Source organism: Mustela putorius, unplaced genomic scaffold, assembly GCF_011764305.1.
Source record: "Mustela putorius furo isolate JIRA1106 unplaced genomic scaffold, ASM1176430v1.1 tig00000596_pilon_pilon_pilon, whole genome shotgun sequence".
Lineage (NCBI taxonomy): Eukaryota > Metazoa > Chordata > Mammalia > Carnivora > Mustelidae > Mustela > Mustela putorius.
Window position 1 is genome coordinate 7,796,528 of NW_025421428.1, and position 20,613 is coordinate 7,817,140.

Sequence of the window (20,613 nt, forward strand, 5' to 3'; positions counted from 1 at the left end):
ATCAGGGTGGTGGTTGCTGAAGGCTGGGGTAGCTGGGACAATTTCTTAAAACAACAGTGAAGTTTGCTGCATGACTGTCTCTTCACAGACGATTTCTCTGTAGCACGTGATGCTTTTTTATAGTATTTTACTCACAATAGAGCTTCTTTCAAAATTGGAGTCAGTCTTCTGCTGATTTATCAACTGTTTATGTCACATTCTAAATCCTTTGTTGTCATTTCAACCATCTTCATGGCATCTTCACCAAGAGTAGATTCCATCTTAAGAGATCACTTTCATGAGGGTTTCTGGGGGGAGGGGGAATAGGGAGAGAGTGGTTAGGTTATGGACATTGGGGAGGGTGTGTGCTATGGTGAGTGCTGTGAAGTGTGTAAACCTGGCAGTTCACAGACCTTTACCCCTGGGGCTAATAATACATTATATGTTAATAAAAAAGATTTAAAAATTAAAAAAAGAGAAATCACTTTCTTTACTCATCCATAAGAAGCAACTCCTCATCTGTTCAAGTTTTATCATGAGATGGCAGCAATTCTGTCCACTTCAGGCTCTACTTTCTAGTTTCCTTTCTATTCCCACCACATCTGCAGTGACTTCTTGCACTAAAAAGTCTTTATGAGGTTTGGAATCAACTTCTCTCAGACTCCTGTTAATGTTGGTATTTTGATCTCTTCCCATGAATCATGAATGTTCATAATGGCCTCAGAATGGGGAATCCTTTCCCGAAGATTTTCAATTACTTTGCCCAGATCCAGCAGAAGAATCACCATCTCTGGCAGCTATATCTTTACAAAATGTATTTCTTAAATAGTGACACTTGAAAGTCAGAATTCTCCTTGATCCATGGGCTGCAGAATGGATGTTGTAGTAGCAGCCATGAAAACATAGTCTCATTGTCCATCTCCATCACTGCTCTTGGGTAGCCAGGTGCATTGTCAATGAGCAGTAATATTTTGAAAGCAGTCTTTTTTTTCCTGAGCAGTAGGTCATAACAGTGAGCTTTAAGATATTCAGGAAACCATTTTGTAAACAGATGTGCTGACATCTAGGCTTGGTTGTTCCACTGATGGAGCACAGGCAGACTAGAGTTAACAGAACTCTCTAGGGCCCTACAATTTTTGGAATGGTCAGTGAGCATTGACCTCAAAGTCACCAGCTGTATTAGCTCCTAACCAGAGAACGAACCTGTTCTTTGAAGCTTTGAAGCCAGGCATTGACTTCTCTTCTCTAGCAAGGACAGTCTTAGATGGCCTCTTCTTCCAGGATAAGGTTGCTTTGTCTACACTGAAAATCTGTTGTTTCATGTAGTCACCTGCATTAATGATCTTAGCTAGTTCTGGAGAACTTGCTACAGCTTCTCGGTCAGCACCTGCTGCTTCTCCTTGCACTTTTATGTTATGGAGGTGACTTCTTCCTTAGACCTCATGAACCAACCCCAACTAGCTTCATGGTTTTCTTCTGTAGCCTCCACCCCTCTCTTAGCCTTCACAGAATTGAAAAGTGTTAGGGCCTTGCTCTTTGGCTTAAGAGAATATGTTCTAGCCTATTTGATCTTCTATACAGACAAATAAATTTTTTTTCTTTTAAAAAAAATTTATTTGAGAGAGAGATCATGAGCCTGGGGGAAGGGTAGAGGGAGAAGCAGACTCCCTGCTGAGCAGGGAGCCTGACACAGGACTTGATCCCATGACCCTAGAATCATGACCTGAGCTGAAGGCAGATGCCCAACCAACTAAGCCAGCCAGGTGCCCTGTTTTCACTTTCTTATCATTCATGTGTTTATTGGAATAGCATTTTTAATTTCCTTCAAGAACTTTTCCTTTACATTCACAACTTGGTTGATGGTTTGGCTCAAGAGGCCTAGTTTTTGGCCTGTTTTACCAAGCTTAATGAAGACATCCCTTCCCCTCTAAGCTTAATCATTTCTAGCTTTTGATTTCAAGTGAGAGATGTGCAACTCTTCCTTTCACTTGAACACTTAGAGGACATCATAGGGTTATTACTTTACCTAATACCAATATTGTTGTGTCTCAAGGAATAGGGAGGCCTGAGGAGATAGGGAGAGACGGGGGATGGCCGGTCAGTAAAACAGTCCAAACACACACAACATTTATTAAGTTTGCTGTCTTCGATGGGCACGGTTCTTGACATCCAAAAGCAATCACAAAAGTAACATCGAAGATCACTGATCACAGATCACCACAACAAATAAATAATAATAGAGATGTTTGAAATATTTCAAGAATTATCAGGATGTGACACAGACACCAAGTGAGCAATTGTTATTGGTAAATTGCCTCTGATAGATTTGTTCAATGCAGGACTGTCACAGACCTTTAATTCATCAAAATTGCAGTACCTTTGAAGCACAGTAACACAAGGTATGCCTGTGTGCTATGGTATTCTATTCAGTTAGGCAATGAAATGCAATGGTAAGTGCTGTGAAGAAAATAAAACAAGGTAAGGAACAAGAAAATGATGAAAGAGGATATTATTTTAAACACATGTTTATGGAAACTGGTGTTTCCGTGAAAATCTTTATGCATTGAAACTTTTTGATCTTTAGAATTATTTCCTAGGATTAAGTCTCACAAATGGAATTATTAGATCAAACTTCTAACATTTTTAGTGCTGTCTTTATATCATTAAAGTGTTCTCTCCTGTGATTAATACAAAATGAAATCCCTCTTGGTCTTACCTGTTTCCTCTGATTAGAACCACTGCCCCTCTTCTCCTCCCCGCCCCCCGTCTCTGGCCTTCCACAGTAAACTGCCAACCCTGTCCCCAACTTGGTCGCCACTGATGAGTGGTCATCTATGAGGGTGTCCAGCAGGGAGCCTGGAATGGAGCGAGTGTTCATGTTGATTTCGTGAGACCTTGCTCATCCTTCCAGGTCCAGCCTAAATGTTCCCTTGTGGGGAAGTCCAGTGAATGGGACTGGTCTCTACCTTCTCTTCAGTACTGATACTACATTGTCACAACTCTCTAGACCAAACTTCATTCAGATTGCCTTTATTATAGCTTTTCAGGAACATAAGCCACATTGTCACTGAAAAGCAATCGCCAAGTCTTGAACGTTTATATTCCCCACGATTCCAGCAAGCTTCTAAATGCAATAAGCTGCAAAAGGTAATTTATTGGCTAAGCAGATGAATGAATATTTCTGCTTCATACTTTTAATATCTCAAGTCAAAGAGTTAAGGTAGTGTCAGAGAGCAAAAAAAAAAAAAATTTCAAAATTGCTTCTCAACTTTGAGTATTTTAACAAAAGATATTATGTAACAAAGATATTTTCAAGTACTTCCTTCAGAAAGAAATCCTTCCTAACAATTGTTATCCTATTTCTGCTAATACTTTCCCATTCTTGTCAACATGCATGCTTTTTTTATTACATAACTGCATTCATAATATATACACCTAAATGATTCATTTTTCTTCTGAGAAGAGGAAGTATCTTAACAAGTCAGAGTGAGCAGAGGCAGAATGGGAAGGTGGCAGAGCTTGGAGCAGAGTTCCTTCTCCCGCAGAGATTGCTGTTAGTGATGTTGCAATGCTGATGGGACGTGGCCCTGGGACTGAGGCGCCGCTGTACACTGGCCTGAGGCACAGCCATTTAGAGTGTGCTAAAGCCTGCGGGAAAGGAACTTAGGGGGATGCTTAATGGGCATTTTCTACAGAATGTTTTTCTAAAAAATAAATAAAGCATAACACCAAGTTCTCCTGTTTTATGCCTTCAAGTGAATGCAAACGCTGAACTTTGGTTCCGTCTGTTCCTGTAGTGCCTTTCAGCAAGGCCTCTGCACTGGGAAGCCGAGGTTTTTCTGTTCTAGGCAAACATGCTCATTCAGATACATGATTTCCTTGCTCACTTGCTCCTGGCTTCTCCTTTGGCCACACTCACGTTTTCCTGGTAATTGGACAAGTTGAAGCATGTACCAATGCAAAACATTTAGGAAGAAATTTGCGTAGGTCCCTCTGCTCTTCTAGTAGAAGTGCTCTAGTAGTTTGGACATAGCCAGACTGTCTGGGATGAGGTATCCTATTCTGCTCATAAATTTGTTCTCTGACATTTTTCAGTGTTTACTAAAACCATTCCTAGACAGAGTTGATAAATAAGCTAGGCTTAGCTTTGCTTTCCCAGATATGTTCCTGCTCATTCCTCCTTTCATTTCCCAAAGAAATGCCCTTATGTCAAGCCTCAGTCTTGCTGCTGAGCTCCATGTTTTTTATTATTATTATTATTATTATTTTAAAGATCTAATTGGCTTTATTCAACCATTCAGCAACTGAGCAGCATCCCATCTAACAAAGAAGGGTGCTCTGGACTCCAGATTTTAGACTTAGAGTTCGGAATTCATATGGCTACATATAATAGATCAGTGGAGTGGCTGGTTGAGGGACAATGAGGATTAGAACAGAAGGGTGCATGTCTGGGGGCATAGCCATTACTCAGCATTAGCCTATGGCTGGCTTCTGAGAACGTGGGATTTGTGTGACTGATCTTCCAAGATTTTCATAAGAAGCCAGAAACTTCGATTTTCATGGGTAGGTCATTTTTGTATGGTCTCAACAAATATGATACTATATCATAGTATATGGGCCAGGTAGTCATCTCTAGATTTGGGCCAGATAATTATCAAGATCGGACGGTTTCAATACCTATCCTAGACCTTTTTTACCCTACTCACCCACACGCCCACTTTTCAGAGGGTGCCCCTTCCAAGTGCCCTCAGGTCAGAGGAGTGCATGACCACTGCAGAAATCCCAACTGCTGTTGATGTCTTTCTCTCCCTTTCCTTCCCTCCCTGTTTTTCCTCACCACTTCCCCCATTTAATTCATCATCATGTTCTGTAGATTTTCATTCCTAAGTAGATCTTGAATTTTTTTTTTCATCCTTAAGGAAACAACCGATGGTTTAACCTTCAAAAAAATTATTAAAATTAGGAAATTTCAGGACTCTAACCTGAGGTGTTTTGATCAGACCTAGATTTCTTCCTCCTCTGACTCTCCTTTAATGTTGAGACATAGATCACATACTTAACCTGCCATGTTAGTGACATCATTTTAACTAGAAGAATCTCATAGGGTCTACACGTTTTACAACTGCCTACTGACTCCTTCCCGAGTATAGGATATCACAAGTGAGACGATCATTAAAATTATTTGGAAGATAGTTTTAAGAAAATTATTTGGGGAAGTATTTTCTAGTTATTGGAGGATCTAATTGAAAGTGAAGTCTGACAAATGCTAATTTTCAGGTTGGAATTCTTTAAAATTACAATAACAAAACCCAAACATGAGTAATATTTTTGCTGTTTGAAAGAAATTGTTAATAAATACTTGGTCTTCTAACTCTGCCACCCCCTTCCCAGTAAAAACAAAGAAAATTTCCTTCCCTGCTTTCCCTTGTAAACAAATCATGCCTTATTCCAGACACTTGCTTATGCAGAAAAGTCTAGAAATTCTTCATGTATTTTTTTCCTGGGGCACCTGCTGGCTCAGTGGGTTAAGCTTCTGCCTTCGGCTCAGATCATGATCTTGGGGTCCTGGGATCGAACCCCGCATTGGGCTTTCTGCTCACCAGGGAGCCTGCTTCCCATGCCCACCCCCATCTGCCTATCTGCCTACTTGTGATCTCTGTCAAATAAATAAAATCTTTTAAAAAAACCAAACTTGTTAAAAAAATGTAATTTTTTCTTACATTTCTTCTTTTTCTTCTCCACTCACTGCCCCCATCCAATCCATCACCAAGTCCTACTGTTTTTACCTTTCGGATAGATCTTGAATCTTTTTATTTCCATTACTCTTGCCTATGACAGGTTACCATCATCTCTCAATTTGACCATTGCAGTTGTCCCCTTAAATATCTGTATTTCCTGGGGCTTCTGGGTGGCTTCAGTCAGCTGAGCATCTGCCTTCAGCTCAGGTCATGATCTCAGGTCCTAGGATTGAGATCATCCCCCTCATTGTCGGGCTCTCTGCTCAGGGGAGTCTGCTTCTCCCTCTCCCTCTGCTTGCCACTCTGCCTGCTGGTGCTTGCTTGCTCTCTCTCTGGCGAATGAATGAATAAAGTCTTTATTATTATTATTAACATACAATGTATTATTTGCCCCAGGGGTACAGATCTGTGAATCATCAGGCTTACACATTTCACAGCATTCACCATAGCACATACCCTCCCCAATGTCCATAACCCAACCCCCCAACCCAACCCCCTACCCCCCAGCAACCCTCCGTTTGTTTTGTGAGATTAAGAGTCTCTTATGGTTTGTCTCCCTCCCAATCCCATCTTGTTTCATTTTTACCTCCCCTACCCCCCACAACCCCCCGCCCTGCTTCTCAGATTTTTCATATCAGAGAAATCGTGTGATAATTGTTGAATAAAGTCTTTTTTAAAAGATCCACATTTCCTTTCATGCCCTTGTCCAACTCTTCTCAGCAGTTAGAATGATCTTTTTGGAACATAAAACTTAAAGCCTTTAATAGCTTCCGGTTGCACTTAAAATCTTAAAATTCTTATGGACCCACTAGGTGTGTGTATAATCTGGTAACCCGCCCATCCTTCCATGCCAAACTTACACATTCCCTGATTTTTACTGTGTGCCAGTCTCCTCTGCCCCTTTGGACTTTCCAAGTTCGTTTCTGTTTCAAAACCACTGTCTTTGCTCATTCCTCTTCCCCTCTACTTTTTGTCTGACTCATGTAATGCCTACACATTCTCCAGATCTCAGACTCCGTGTCACTCCTACAAGGAAACCTTTCCTGACTCTGTAATCTGTGCTAAATTTCCCTCTTATGTGCTTTTGTTATACCTTATACTTTTCCTTCATGACACTTGATATGGTCTCCACAATTTGTATTTATGTCCGTGATACATGTCTAATGACTGTCTTCCCCCTAACTTTCTGCTCTCTCCCTCACCCCTCCAATCTCCTGTAAACTCTCTGGTAGACCTTACCTGTTTTGTTCCACTGGATCTTTATTGAGTACCTATAACACATCAGATCCTTGTTGAATAAATTAAAGAATCAAGTTAATTGTGCTTCACATTCTTGTATTTATAGTGATCCTACGTCTTAAAATGATTCCTACAGTGCTTCGGAGGATGCCAAGAGCATAACTGCAATATCATTGTGATAAATCATTCCCTAAGAATGTTTAAAAATAGAAATCTATTTTTTGTTCATATAATTCTAATCAACATATCCCTTTTCAGTTAAGGCTGATTATAACTATAATTCTCTTTTGGTTCTTGTCATAGACGAAAAAGGCGTAACTTCAGTAAACAGGCCACAGAAATCTTGAATGAATATTTTTACTCACACCTCAGTAACCCCTACCCCAGTGAAGAAGCCAAAGAGGAGCTGGCCAAGAAATGCAGCATCACAGTGTCACAGGTGAGAGGATGCCGTGGGTCTGTCTTGTTTCCCTGTTGATACAGGAGCCCTCTTCTTTTCTCGGGGAATCACCAAATGTCAGATCCATGTGTTCCATCAACAAAGAAGATAAAAAGTATAAATATAGATGTTTACACATTTTTATGCAAGCTTTTTAAAGCTTAGGTAATTTTTTAAAACCCTAAGTGGCAAGGAATCAAGATAATCACGCACCACGCCGGTGTAAATCTTCGATAGAGAGGACATAAACATGCCACGGGGAGAGACACGGTTTATTCTTAAGTGACTCTTCAGTAAATGGCATGTAGTCCTGCTTTCCCTGATTTAGATGACTGACCTAAGCTTCTACCAGTGAGAAACCAATTTATTTGTTGCCGAAAGGAAATTTAATATAACTCTTTGGTGAAGGCTTTGAGGAATTCACTAAGTGTTTTCCTGGTAACCATACTATGATATTTGGGTCCCAAGGATTTCTTTGCTTTCTTGTTACTAATTAAACAGAAGAATTAAGTTTATACCTGTCACTGTTTTGTTTTTTTTTAATGTTTATTTGTAATAAATTGTGGCCCTGAAATTAGCTGTCATCTTCTAACAAAAATACATTTAGTTTTAGGCAGATAGATGGGTATTTAGGTTGAGGATTGGAGACAAACCACTGTACCTCCTTATAAAATAAGTACATTCTACTTATAAAATAAGTATATTTTACTGGCATTAACTCTAAAATATAATTTTATTTAAATACTTACACAGTTGTTTATAGATTGGCATTGGGATAGCTTTTCCTTAGAGCACGCAGATGTGGTGATTACCAGCCAGCTGTTGCAGTGGAACTTAAGGAAAAGCTGACCCTTGGCAGAAATTTCAGTGCTCCCTATTGGTCATGGGACACACACATTTTTTGTTTTTAAAGATTATATTTATTTATTTGACAGACAGAGATCACAAGTAGGCAGAGAGACAGGCAGAAAGAGAGGAAGGGAAGCAGGCTCCCCGCTGAGCAGAGAGCCCCATGTAGGGCTCAGTCCCAGGACCCTGGGATCATAACCTGAGCCAAAGGCAGAGGCTTTAACCCACTGAGCCACCCAGGCGCCCCAGCTACACACATTTTAAAGTAGTTTCTAAATAAATACTTCTGAAGTCCAAGATAGTAAAGATCACCTTCAGATCCCATACTGGAAGTTTTATATCAGTATTTTAAGTCCTTGTTCTTTAAGGAATTAGAGTCTGGATTTAAGATGATTTCTAGCTTCTGTTTTGGCATTACTATCCATAGGACCTCTAGAACCTTCTTCGGTTTATAATTAAGCTATCGTTTAAGAGTTAGTGTCATTCTCTTACAAAATAGTGGCTTATCTTGATTCCTCTTGCTCAGTTTGAAATGGAATATAGTTGATTTGAGTTACCAACTTGTGAAGATGCGTATAGAACATTCCTATCTGGGTGATGTAGTACTCACTGCCACTTGAGCTGTGAAGGAACAGTATAATGCTGGGTCATGTCGGGAAGCTGAAATTAAGTGCGTGTTTTCCTGGTGTGCGCATTTTCCCTGAACACTAGTGAAAGGATTAGGCTCATGCTAAACGCCAATTGATGATGCCAAGCCCCATTTTCTGGCTCTCCCAACAGCTCTCTGACTTTAGAATTCAAATGTTTGCAGGTCCAGTTTCAGTCAAAGTGTTTTCATGCCTTTGCTTCTTTTCTTACTTCTATAACATAGTTACCATTGGAGAATAACACAGATTATATACATTTTTTGAAAGCGATACAATCCTGGCTTTTCATTAGTGTAGTACTAGCATTTTGTGTGTAATGTAGGACTTGCCTAAGACATGCTGTGTAATAAGTGGCAGAAAAGTTTCCTTCTGACTGCTCTGAACCAGGGAGGTTTTGCTCTACTTCTAAAACAGACTAAGAACACATTACTTATTTTTTAAGCACATTACTATATTCATTTCACTTACTTTCTGATAGAAAAACAGCTTTGTTAGGTTTAAAAAAAATTTTTTTGGTAATTGCTTGAGACATGGAAATAATAGACTTAGATTAGTGTGTCTACAAAGCAAACTTGATGACCATTTTTCCCCCCCGCAGTTCAACCTTTCAAATGCAGAATTTCAGGGATCTGTTTAAGCATTAAATTGTGACAATTTCCTCCCCTTTTTACCCTTTTCCTGACTAAAGGAGTTAATTTCCCCTCAACAGTCCCCCTCCTACACATCTCTGAAGAGGGAACAATGATGTTATCATTTTAAGTATTAGACATCAGCTGCTCGCCTTATAAATTAGTGCCCTGTTGTTTAAGTTGTTTAGAAATGAAAGCAGAGAATGTTCCAGATCTGACAGGTTAAGTACTTTCTAAAGAGAAAAAGCATTGTTTAAAACATACATCATACTAAAATACAATTAAATTTAGAATCCAGAAATCGTTCATATACAAAACTAACTTAAAAAAATGGAAATCCACTGATAACAGGCAATTGTTGCAACACAATTTTTACCAGATTTAGGGCATATGAAACTGATTTATTTGTTATTGCTTAAAATATTGCTTAAAATAATAATTAAGAATAAGTAAGGAACCTTCAGAAGAAAATGTAAGGAAATATCTTTAGTACTTTGAGGGTAAGAAAATATTTATTAAAAAGAACATAAAAAGTATAAGCAACGAAGGAAAAGACTGATAAATTTAGTGGTAAAATGTTTATAAAAGTACTTAATAAAGACTGAAACAACATTATACAACCATTTTGGTAAAGATTGGATCAGGCAGGAATCATCAGTAGATATTAAATCTAGAGGGAAACTTTTTTTTTAAAAAAACACAGAGAGCAAGACAGTGAGAGAGGGAACACAAGCAGGGGGAGTGGAAGAAAGAGAAGCAGGCTTTTCCTGCTGAGCAGGGAACCTGACATGGGGCTTGATCCCAGAACCCTGGGATCATGACCTGAGCAGAAGGCAGACGCTGAGCAACTGAGCCACCCAGGTGTCCCTCTGGGGGAATTTTTTTTTTTTTTAAGATTTTATCTAATTATTTATTTAAAAACTTTTTTTTTTTAATTTCTTTTCAGTGTCCCAGAATTCATGTATGCATAACACCCAGTGCTTCATGCAATACGTGCCCTCCAGAATACCCACCACCAGGCTCACCCAACCTCCCATCCCCTCCCCTCAAAGATTTTATTTATTTGACAGACAGAGATGACAAGTAGGCAGAGAGGCAGGCAGAGAGAGGGGGAAGCAGGCTCCCTGCTGAGCAGAGAGCCCGATGTGGGGCTCGATCCCAGGATTCTGGGATCATGACTCGAGCCGAAGGCAGAAGCTTTAACCCATTGAGCCACCCAGGTGCCCTTAGGGGGAAATTTTGATGAAAAAAATAGTCTTAAGGTGTCTCTCGATAGGCCCTTTGTTAGTTGTAAGGATTAAAAAAAAAAAAAAAAAAGCAATTATAGAGTGCAGAAATGGAACAAACCCTGATCAAGTGATTAGAAGCAACATCACCAAAGAGGGATGGGTAGACATTTTGTGTAGTGCTTCATCCGAGAATGTAACCTGAATCTAATCACTAGAAAACATCAGACAAACAAAATGAGGAGTGTCTGTTAGGAAAAAAAGGAGGATGGGAGCAGCGTTCTTTAGAAATGTCAGAGAAAGGCCGTGGAAATGTTTCACACTAAAGGAGGATAGAGACATGACAGGTAGACGCACTGCCTGACCATAGACTAGATCTTGTACCAAAAGGGACAATATACCGTAAAGGATATTGGGTTAAATTTATTCAAGTCAATTATAATTTGTAATTGTACTACAGTTATATAAAGAGAATATCTCTGGTCTTAGGGAATACACACTGACTTATATAAGGATAAAGGGCCATGATGTATAAAATTGATTTGCATATGGTTCAGGGAAAAAAAGTGTGTATATGTGTGTTTATATATGTGTGCATGTATGTATATAAACACACACAAACATGTATAAACACAGAGGGAGAGTGTGCATGCATGAATACACACAGATGATAAAAGAAATTGAGCAGAATGTTTAATAACAGGTGAATATGAGTAAAAGGCATACACAGATGTTCTTTGTACTATTTTTATTTTTGCAACTTTTTTTTTTTGCAAGTTTGAAATCATTTCCAATAAAACCTTCTTTAAAATGTGAAGACAGCCATAGACTGCAAGAAGGGATTTGTAAGTGTATAAGCAAAATTAAAATCCGAAATACAGAAGGAATTCCTATAAATTAACAAGAAAAAAAGAATGGATTTGAAAAATGGAAAATGCAAGTAAGGACTTCACAGAAGAAATATAAATATTCAATTATATGAGAAGACCCTTCTTACTAATAATCAGGAAAATGTGATTTAAAGACTGCAGTGAAATCACATTTTACATTTCCCAAGTTGTGGCAGAAAATCCTAAATTTGACCATACTGAGTCCACACATTGTTGGCAAGAATATACAGTAATAGGAACTCTTAAATATTCTTGTTAGGAATGTAAGTGGGTATAGCCTCTCCTAAAACTTTTGGCACTATCTTATAAATTTGAATATATCTATACCATTCAATCTACAATTTTACTTCTAAGTGAAATTGCCCTAGAAAACTTATTGTGTATGTGTATCAGGAGACATGTGTAAAAGCATTTATTGTAACATTGTTTGTTGGCATAAAACTTAAAATAAGACAGTTGTCCATTGACTGGGGAAATGGATAAATCCATTGTGGTATAATCCTGTTACAGGTTACTGTGTAGCCATGAAAAAGGATGATCTACAACTACATAGACCCAATTTGAATGAAGCTTAGAAACATAATGAGTGAAAAATGTAAAACGCAGAGGATGAGACTCTTGATCTCAGGGTCATGAGTTCAAGCCCCAAGTGGGTCATGGAGCCTACTTTGTTTGTTTTTTTATTTTTAAATTTATCTGAGAGAGAGAGAAAAGAGCATGAGAGCACAAGCAGGGGAGGGAGAGGGAGAAACAGACCCCCTGCTGAGCAGGGAGTCTCACTCGACTCCAGGCTTGATCCCAGGGCCCTGGGATCATGACTGACCACCACACACCCCTGGAGACTACTAAAGAAAACCCTCAAAAACAGGCAACATTAATCTTAGTTTTAAAAGTCAGAATAAAAGTGGTTACCCTTGGGAGAATAGTGATTGGAAAGAGGATGTTTCTTTCTTTCTTTTTTTTTTTAATTAAAAAAATTTTTAAAGATTTTATTTATTTATTTGACAGAGAGAGACACAGCGAGAGAAGGAACACAACAGGGGGAGCGGGAGAGGGAGAAGCAGACTTCCTGCTGAGCAGGGAGCCTGACGTGGGGCTCAATCCCAGGACCCTGGGCCAAAGGCAGCCACTTAATGACTGGGCCACCCCAGCACCCCTCTTTTTTTCCTTAAGCTTTACTTATTTTAGAGCAGGACAGAATGTACATACACATGCATATGAGGTGGGGGGTGAGCAGAGGGAGAGGGAGAAAGAAATTTGTGGGCTTGATTCCTTAGATCACCACCTGAGCTGAAACCAAGAGTCAAATGCTTAACCAACTGAGCCACTCAGGTACCCCTGATGTTTCTTGATCTCAGTTATGGTTTCATGGGTGTCTTCACTTTTTGGAAAATTCATCAATCTCTTTACTTATGATGTGTGCCCTTTTTTTGAAAAAAAAAAAAAATATATATATATATTTCGCTTGACTAAAAAGTTTACTACTTACACAACAACGACAAGCCTGGCCTCATGGAGCTTACGTTTTCCTGGGAGAGTACAAACAGATAAAATGAGTAAATGAGATGATAAATTAGAGTAAAGTGATAGGTGTTATGGAGGAAAAACAAAAAAGGGAAGGAGAACAGAAAGTGACATGTACAATTAATTTTTAATAGAGTGGTAAAGAAAGCCCCTCCTGAGAAAATATCTTTTGGTAAAGATTGAAAGAGAGAATGAACAAGCTGTGTGAAGAACATTCCAGGCAGAGAGAACAGTTAAGTGCAAAGGGCCTGAGGTGAAAGTTGCCTGAGCAAGTGGGAGAAGTAGTAGGAGATGAGGTCAGAGGGATGGTGAGATCCAAACGCTGAAGGGGCCTTGGACACCATGGTAATGGCGGACTTTTCTTCTAAGGAGTGGTGTGATCTGACTTAAGGTTCAGGAGGATCACCATGACGGCTGTATGAACAACAGAGCAAGGGAGACAAGAAGAAGCAGCCACCAGTTAGGGTGTCTTTGCAATAATCCAGGCAGAAGATGAGGGTGGCTTGGGCCAAGATGTTTGTGGTAGAGGTGATGAGAGGCTGGATTCCAGATAATTGTGAAGGTTCAGCCAAGAGGGTTTACTGATAGTTGAAACGTAGCTTGGAAGAGAAAGAAGGTCGAGAAGGACTTGGACATTTTGGGCTTGAGGAGCAGAAAGATGCAGTTTTCATTAAGTGTGATGGGGAAGGATTTGGGAGGAGCAGGGTTTTCAGGGGGAGGGGAGATCAGGAGTTTGGTTTTACATGTGAAGTTAATATATATTATAGTTATTTTAAGTTCATTATATATTATATAAATAGGTGCTGGTAAGTGAAAAAATTATAGTTTATGTTAGTATTACATTCATTTGTGTTAATATATTATAAATGTAAAGGTCCTTAGCACAGAGTTCCAGGTTGAACTCAGAATTGGAGGTCTCTGGTTTCTTAAGACGTGGTTTGGTTGAATAAGGTGGAGTGCCCCTTTTTTTTACATAACACCCTGAAAATTCACAAAAAAAATTATTTCAAATGTCATAAGCATTGAGAATCATACTTAAATTGTCACATATTCTTAATTAGTGAAGCAGATATTAATATGCCTTTACTTTTTGAAATAGAGCTAACTTGCATTGATTATTCACATCAGCAAGTCACAAAAAACTCCATTGTTCTCCTGATTCCAATTTTGAGTTTAAAGAACTCTGGCCCTACTTTCTCTGCTAGGTGTTTTTAGAATGAAAAATGTTCACTTATTCTTCATTGCTACTGTAATTGAAATGTACTGTAAAGAAAGGATTGATTTTCTTTTTTTTTTAACAGATGAGAACCTGAAATAGTAGAGAGGTTAATTGGCAACATTAAGATTCATTCATTCATTCATTCAACTAACGTATTTTAGAGCTTTTAAAGCGGTGCACAAGACCCACTTTTATAACAGTCTAGCATGGAAAAAAATTATTATCTAACCCTTACAGATGAGGAGACTGATGTTCAGAGAGGTTAAGTGATTTGACAGAGAGTCACAAGTCTTTACAAGTGGGAGCGCTGGGGCTTCTTCCTACACAGAGGTTCTTGATAAAAAGCAAGAAACTGGATTTTTACTTTTTTTTTTTTTTTTTTCCTCTGCAAGAGGCAGTGTGATTCCTCTATCCCTAGGGCCCCAGCTGCCGAGTCCTGTTTGTGCAGCCCAGGCCTGGGCTTCTGTCACTAGGGCTGCATCATTTCCCCCTAAGCTGCTTTAGACACTCCAGGCTAGTTAGTAGCCTGAGGTCTCCTTCCTCATTAAACTACTTATTCCAAAGCAGTGAATATTCAGTAAGCTAATTAAAATTTGTAAGTAAGATTTCCTTATTAAAAAAATCTATTAAAATAAGAAGAAGCCCGTTAAAATAATAATTAGAACAGGCAAAAAAGGATGGCTATCAAATTACAGTATTTTTCCCAGCTATCTATAAAGGCCTGTTCAGTGGCTCTGGCAGTAGGCAGAAGGCAGGAGTGGATTTCTCCTGTAAGGACGCAGTTGGTGAGCTGGAGACAAGGTGAAGGAAAGTGGCAGCTATTTTGTTAAAGTGGCTCTTTCACTTGTCTTAAAAGAAGGCTATAGACCCTGTGTTCTATAAAGGCTCTGCTTGTGTGTCCTAGTGGAGAGAGACGTCATTAAACAGTGTGCAAAGAACAAAGGAGCAGCTTGTAGAGAGATGGGAGCTTTGAGACTGCTGTAACACTCAGTACAGATAAGGCATATATCCGCAGGATTTAAAGAAAACAGAAGCCTCTGATTTGCTGCTTCCGTCTTCTCTACAGTCAGTGCCATGATTAGCAGGGTACCTCGAGTTGGCTCCAGTGGTGTTGGGTATTTTTATTTATTTTAAATTGACATTTTTGGAGAAAATCTCCTAACACTAGTTTGATTAGAATGCCCAAACTAAGGGTTGAGACACTGTTTCCAGCTTCGATGTAGTGGTTTTTGAGTTTTCCTATGCCTAGAAGAAGCCATGATCAGAACCATGGTCCCTCCAGTTTTTGTCCCCTTCACCTTCTTTTGCCTGTTTCTTCCCTTTGAGTATTCCCAGCAGTCTCTCCTCATACCTGCCCCTCATCATCGCATCTCACCTTTCCGTTGCCTTGCTTCTTTGAGGCATGTCAGACCAGTAGGCCAATATATCAGTCAGGGTCCCAGAAGAAAACAGATGGCACACTCAAATTAGAGTAATTTGAGGAGAGTTTAATAAAGTGACTATTAACAGAAGTGTGGGCAGAGTGTAGGGAAAGCACAAAGGGCAATGCTAGTAATGCTCGGCTCTGTTACTACCCCTTACCCTAAAGAAATGAAGAGCTACCAGCACCCACCCAAGACGCAGAAGCTGTATTTGGAAGGATAGTAATTGAAACCTTAAGTAAAGACAGTTTTATGCTGAGGGAGTCAGGGGAATGGTTACTCTGATGTTACTTCCCTTGCTTTTCCTTATCTCCCACCAGTGACTTCCTTTGGCTGGAAGCATCTTGGGGCCCAGAGCAGTGTAGAGAGTAGGCAGAGAGGAATGAACAGAAGATAGTGTAGTCCGAAGAACAAAGGCACCAGTTAGAACAGGCTCCAAGTTCAAGCCTGCTGGCTTCTCATTCACTCACTCTGATATTCCTACCCAGGATATCTGGCATCCTCCAGAGATTCTCTTGGGCTTCCTTTGTCCTTGTGTTTTGGCTTCTCTTCTCTCCTGATTTTTCTGTCAGCCATGCAGAAAGCATTTTACTTTTCTAAAGGGAATATGGATTTTGAGAGTAGAAGCTACAAACAATGTAAAGAAATTAATTTGATCCAGCCAAAATTACTTGTGTGGGTTTTGGGGCTATTTTCCTAATGCATTCAACAGATCCTGAAGCATTCAACAGGCCTCCTTTAAGCACTGTGATTGGCACTGTGGCAAACAAAGGTGAATTAGTTAGGGTTCTTCTCCCTGAGAAATGTCAGATTTCTTGGGGGAGACAGACAAATGTGTTACTGACAAGACACAGAAGTTACCTGGGCGAGTACACAAGTTCATTTGGGTGCCATTTTGGACTGTGGTAGAAGGATGGGTTTACTTTCTACTGAGAGGATTAGGAAGGTTCCCAACTTATTAGTTGTGTGACCTCTGGGGAAGTCATTCAACCTCACTGTGCCTCATTTCCTCATAGGTATAATTTGAATTAAAAACAGTTATACTCCATCAAGTTATAGGAGTTTCAGTGAGATAATATATATAAAGTACCTAGCAGAGTGCTTATCACAGAGTGAGGAGAAGATATAATAATAATAATAATAATTATGCTGTTTATGCTATTTTTCCTGCCTGGAATGGTCTAACCCTGCCCACCCCCAACAAAAATGTATAAACATTTTATTAATTATGACTCTTTCACTTCAGCTGTCAGTTCTTCAAGAAAGCTTTTCTTGTACTCCCAGTTCATATCCTCCATTATGTATTCTCATAGTTTCTTATGCTTCTTCTTGATAGCACTTATCACAATTATAACTAAATAGTGAATTGTTTTGTTTTGTTTTTAAAGTGAACTCTAGGGACACCTGGGTGGCTCAGTTGGGTAAGCATCTGACTTTGGGCTCAGGTCATGATCCTTGGGGTCCTGGGATTGAGCCCTGCCTGCAATGGGCTCTATGCTCAGTGGGGAGTCTATTTGTCCCTCTCCCTCTGCCCCTCCCCCTGTTTGTGCTCTCCGTCTCTCTGAAATAAATAAGTAAAATCTTAAAAATAAATAAATAAATAAAGTGAACTCTACACTCTATGTGGGGCTCAAACTCATGACCCTGAGATCAAGAATCACATATTCCACTGACTAAACCAGCCAGGTGCCTGGAATAATGAATTGTTTCATTTTAGTATATGTGCTGCTGAAGCAAGCACTAAATAATTAATTGTTTAATGCTGTTCCCCTGATAGATGATGAATTCCATGTTGATCGGGACTGTAGTCTTATTCAGCATTATATTATTAATGCCTACCACAGGGTATAGCACCTTGATTAGAGAAGGTCTGGAATTACGTTGTGTAGATGTTTAGATGTCTGCAGTTATGCTTGCATTTATGAGGTTGAGCAGTTTAGATGTCTGTTTTACTTACTTACTTACTTAATTAATTAATTTTTTAAATTAATTTATTTAGCAATATTCATTCAACTAGTGATTTTTGGTCATGGTGCTATATTTAACAGTGACTACAACAAAGATTCTGTCTTGTGGAGCTTATTATAGTCTAGTGAGGAAAGAAGAATAATATATACCTTAATTGAGGTACATGTTCATAAAATATTAGGTATAATTATAAATACTAACATAATTATTATTATGTCATACTAATAAGTACTATGAAGGAAAATAAGAAAGGTAAGGGTTTCTGGATTGGGTGGTATGTCAGACTTAGGAGAGAGAAATCTAGCACCAATGTATAAGATCAATTTGAAGGGGAAACCACTAGAATGAGAGCGACTACATAAGAGATTATTGGAATAATCTGGGAAAGAAATGTTGAGGATTGAAATAAGGCCACTGAAAGTAGAAAACAGGGATGGATTTGAAAAGCATTTTGGAGGCAAAACTTGTATTTTGGAAATTGGGGAAGCAATTGGCTGTGAATATGAGGAAAGAATATTAGAAGATGGCTGAGGTTTTTAGCCTACATAATTGAAAATGGTGATACTATTATCTGATAAAGGAAACACATGAGGAAATGCTTGTTTGACAGAGGGGAAATTAAAGGTTTGTGGAAGTTATGCCAGGTTTGCATTGCCCTCAGCACCTCAGTTGTGGAAATGTTCAGTTTGGAAGTATAACCTATGAGAAAGGTCAAGGTTAAATATGTAGCTTGGGAATCATCCATGTAAGTACATAGCTGAGGCCCTGGGAATGGATGGTGTTGTCCTGGGAATTTGTAGATAAGAAGAAAATAAGGCCAGGGGAAATAACTTTTCCTTGAGTCATTGGTCACTTCTGAGAGAGTGACTATGATGCTGAGATGTTAAGCAGTACTTTTGGAAACTTTGTAGGGAATCAGTGTCCAGGTGTCTAGGACCTACCAGGGAAGGCTACCTTATTTCCCTTGAGTGAGGCTTTAGACTGCTAGGGCTGCTTCCTAGCAAGGGTGCACTGGAAGTAAATAGATTCTGCTTCAAATACTTCAGTCTTTGAAATTGGATTACAAGTACTTGTAGGTACCTGGACAAAGCAAATATAATTATTTTTTTTGTAGAAAAAGATAGCAGCATTCTAGGCTTCAAGCTGTTTCTATAAACAAAGCAAACACAACACTGGGCACAAAGCAGAGAAAAACAGACATACAAGAAGACATGGCAGCATGTACTAAAACCAACAGAAACAATAGATAATAGAAACAGACCCATAGAAATCTAGAAAATAAAAGGATCCTATATATGGACTATAAAAGAAGGGCTTAATATATCAAAGGAAATAAAGACAAAATGGAAAATTTTGTCAGAGGGTTGGAAACCATAAAAAAGTTCAAATGGAAATTTTAGAGCCAAAAATATAGTAATCAAAATTAAGAATTCAGTATATGGCTTTAAAAGCAGATTCAACATAGTTGGGAAAGTTAATGAACAGGAAGATGGATCACAAGAAAATAACCATACTAAAGAATGGAGAGACAGTAGAGTAGAAAATCAGAAAAACAGGGACATGGAGGATACAGTGAGAAGTCTAACATAAATGTAATTGGAGCGTCAGAGGCAAATATAAGAGTGGGTCAGAAACAGTATTTAAAATGTGAAGTCGGATAACTTTCCAAAACTGTTAGAAGACTCCACGCCCTAGATTCATGAAAAACTACAGTCCCCAAACAGAATGAGTATATAGAAATCCACACAGCTGGAAACAGCTGAAACAAAAGCAGCCAGAGGGGAACATACAATTGCCTTCAAAGAAACAGCAATTAGACTAACAACTGATTTCTTAAGAGAATAAAACCATAGTACAGTGGAATGTTATCTTTAAGAGATTAACTAAATTAAATGTCGACCTAGAATTCTGTATCTGCTAAAAGCATCCTTTGATAATGGGGTTGAAATAAAGTAAAAAGTTGAGAGGATAGAGAATTTGTACCATTTTCTCACAAAAAGAAGTATAAAAAATACTCTTCATGCAGAAATAAAAAAGATACCAAAGTAGAGGGTGGGAGATGCAGGAAGGGTGGAAAGAGAAGGGTAAATGTATGTGTGAATATAAATCAATATCAATTGTTTAAAATAATAATGATAGTGTCCTATTGGTTTATAATACATATAGAATTAAAATATACAACAATAATGCCTCATAAGTTATGAGGGGAAGGTAAGTGTTCTAATACTCCTGCGTTTTCTGCAAAAGGTAATGAAAGTACCAGTTAATATAAAAGTCCCAGTTAGACTTTGATAGTCGTGAATGTGTAATCTCTAGGGTAGTCACATAAAGAATACTAAAAGAATATATAACTTCCACACTAGTAAAGAAGGAACTTTTTTTTAATTGTTTAAAAAGAAGGAATAATTTTTTAAAAATAAGCTATCTAAAAGAAGGCAAGAAAGGGGGAGAGAGAAGCATTATAAGTGACAAATAGGAACCACTTAGTGAGATGGTAGGTTCATACCCAAATATGCCAGTAATTCCTTTAAGTATAAATGAATTGAGTACTCTAATAGGCAGATATTGTCAGGTAAGACATAAAAATGAAACATAATTATGGGTTCTTTATGAGACACATCTAAAACATAAGGACATAGAATGCAAATAACAGTATGGGAAAAAATATAACATGTAAACAATAACCCAAAGAAGATTGGTGTTTCTTTGTTAATATCAGATAAAGAACACATCAAGGCAAAAAGTTTTACTAGAGGTGCAGAGAGGCTCTAAATAATAATGACACAGCAGCAGCTCTGTCTTTGTATATGCCAATTTGAGCTCAAAAAACACAAAGTAAAAACTT

At 38.6% G+C, this 20,613-nt stretch overlaps 1 protein-coding gene across 3 annotated transcripts in view; it reads left to right on the plus strand.

The window, feature by feature from the left end:
• PBX3 (PBX homeobox 3) overlaps positions 1-20,613 on the plus strand; it is a 213,709-nt gene that overhangs the window by 173,920 nt on the left and 19,176 nt on the right. For all 3 annotated transcript variants that reach the window (XR_006607435.1, XM_004757308.3, XM_004757309.3), the window contains exon 5: positions 7,260-7,395. Coding sequence is in view for 2 of the 3 variants with exons in the window: in XM_004757308.3 (XP_004757365.3) it covers positions 7,260-7,395 (136 nt within the window). In the remaining variant the exon portion in view is untranslated. The remainder of the gene's footprint in view (positions 1-7,259; positions 7,396-20,613) is intronic.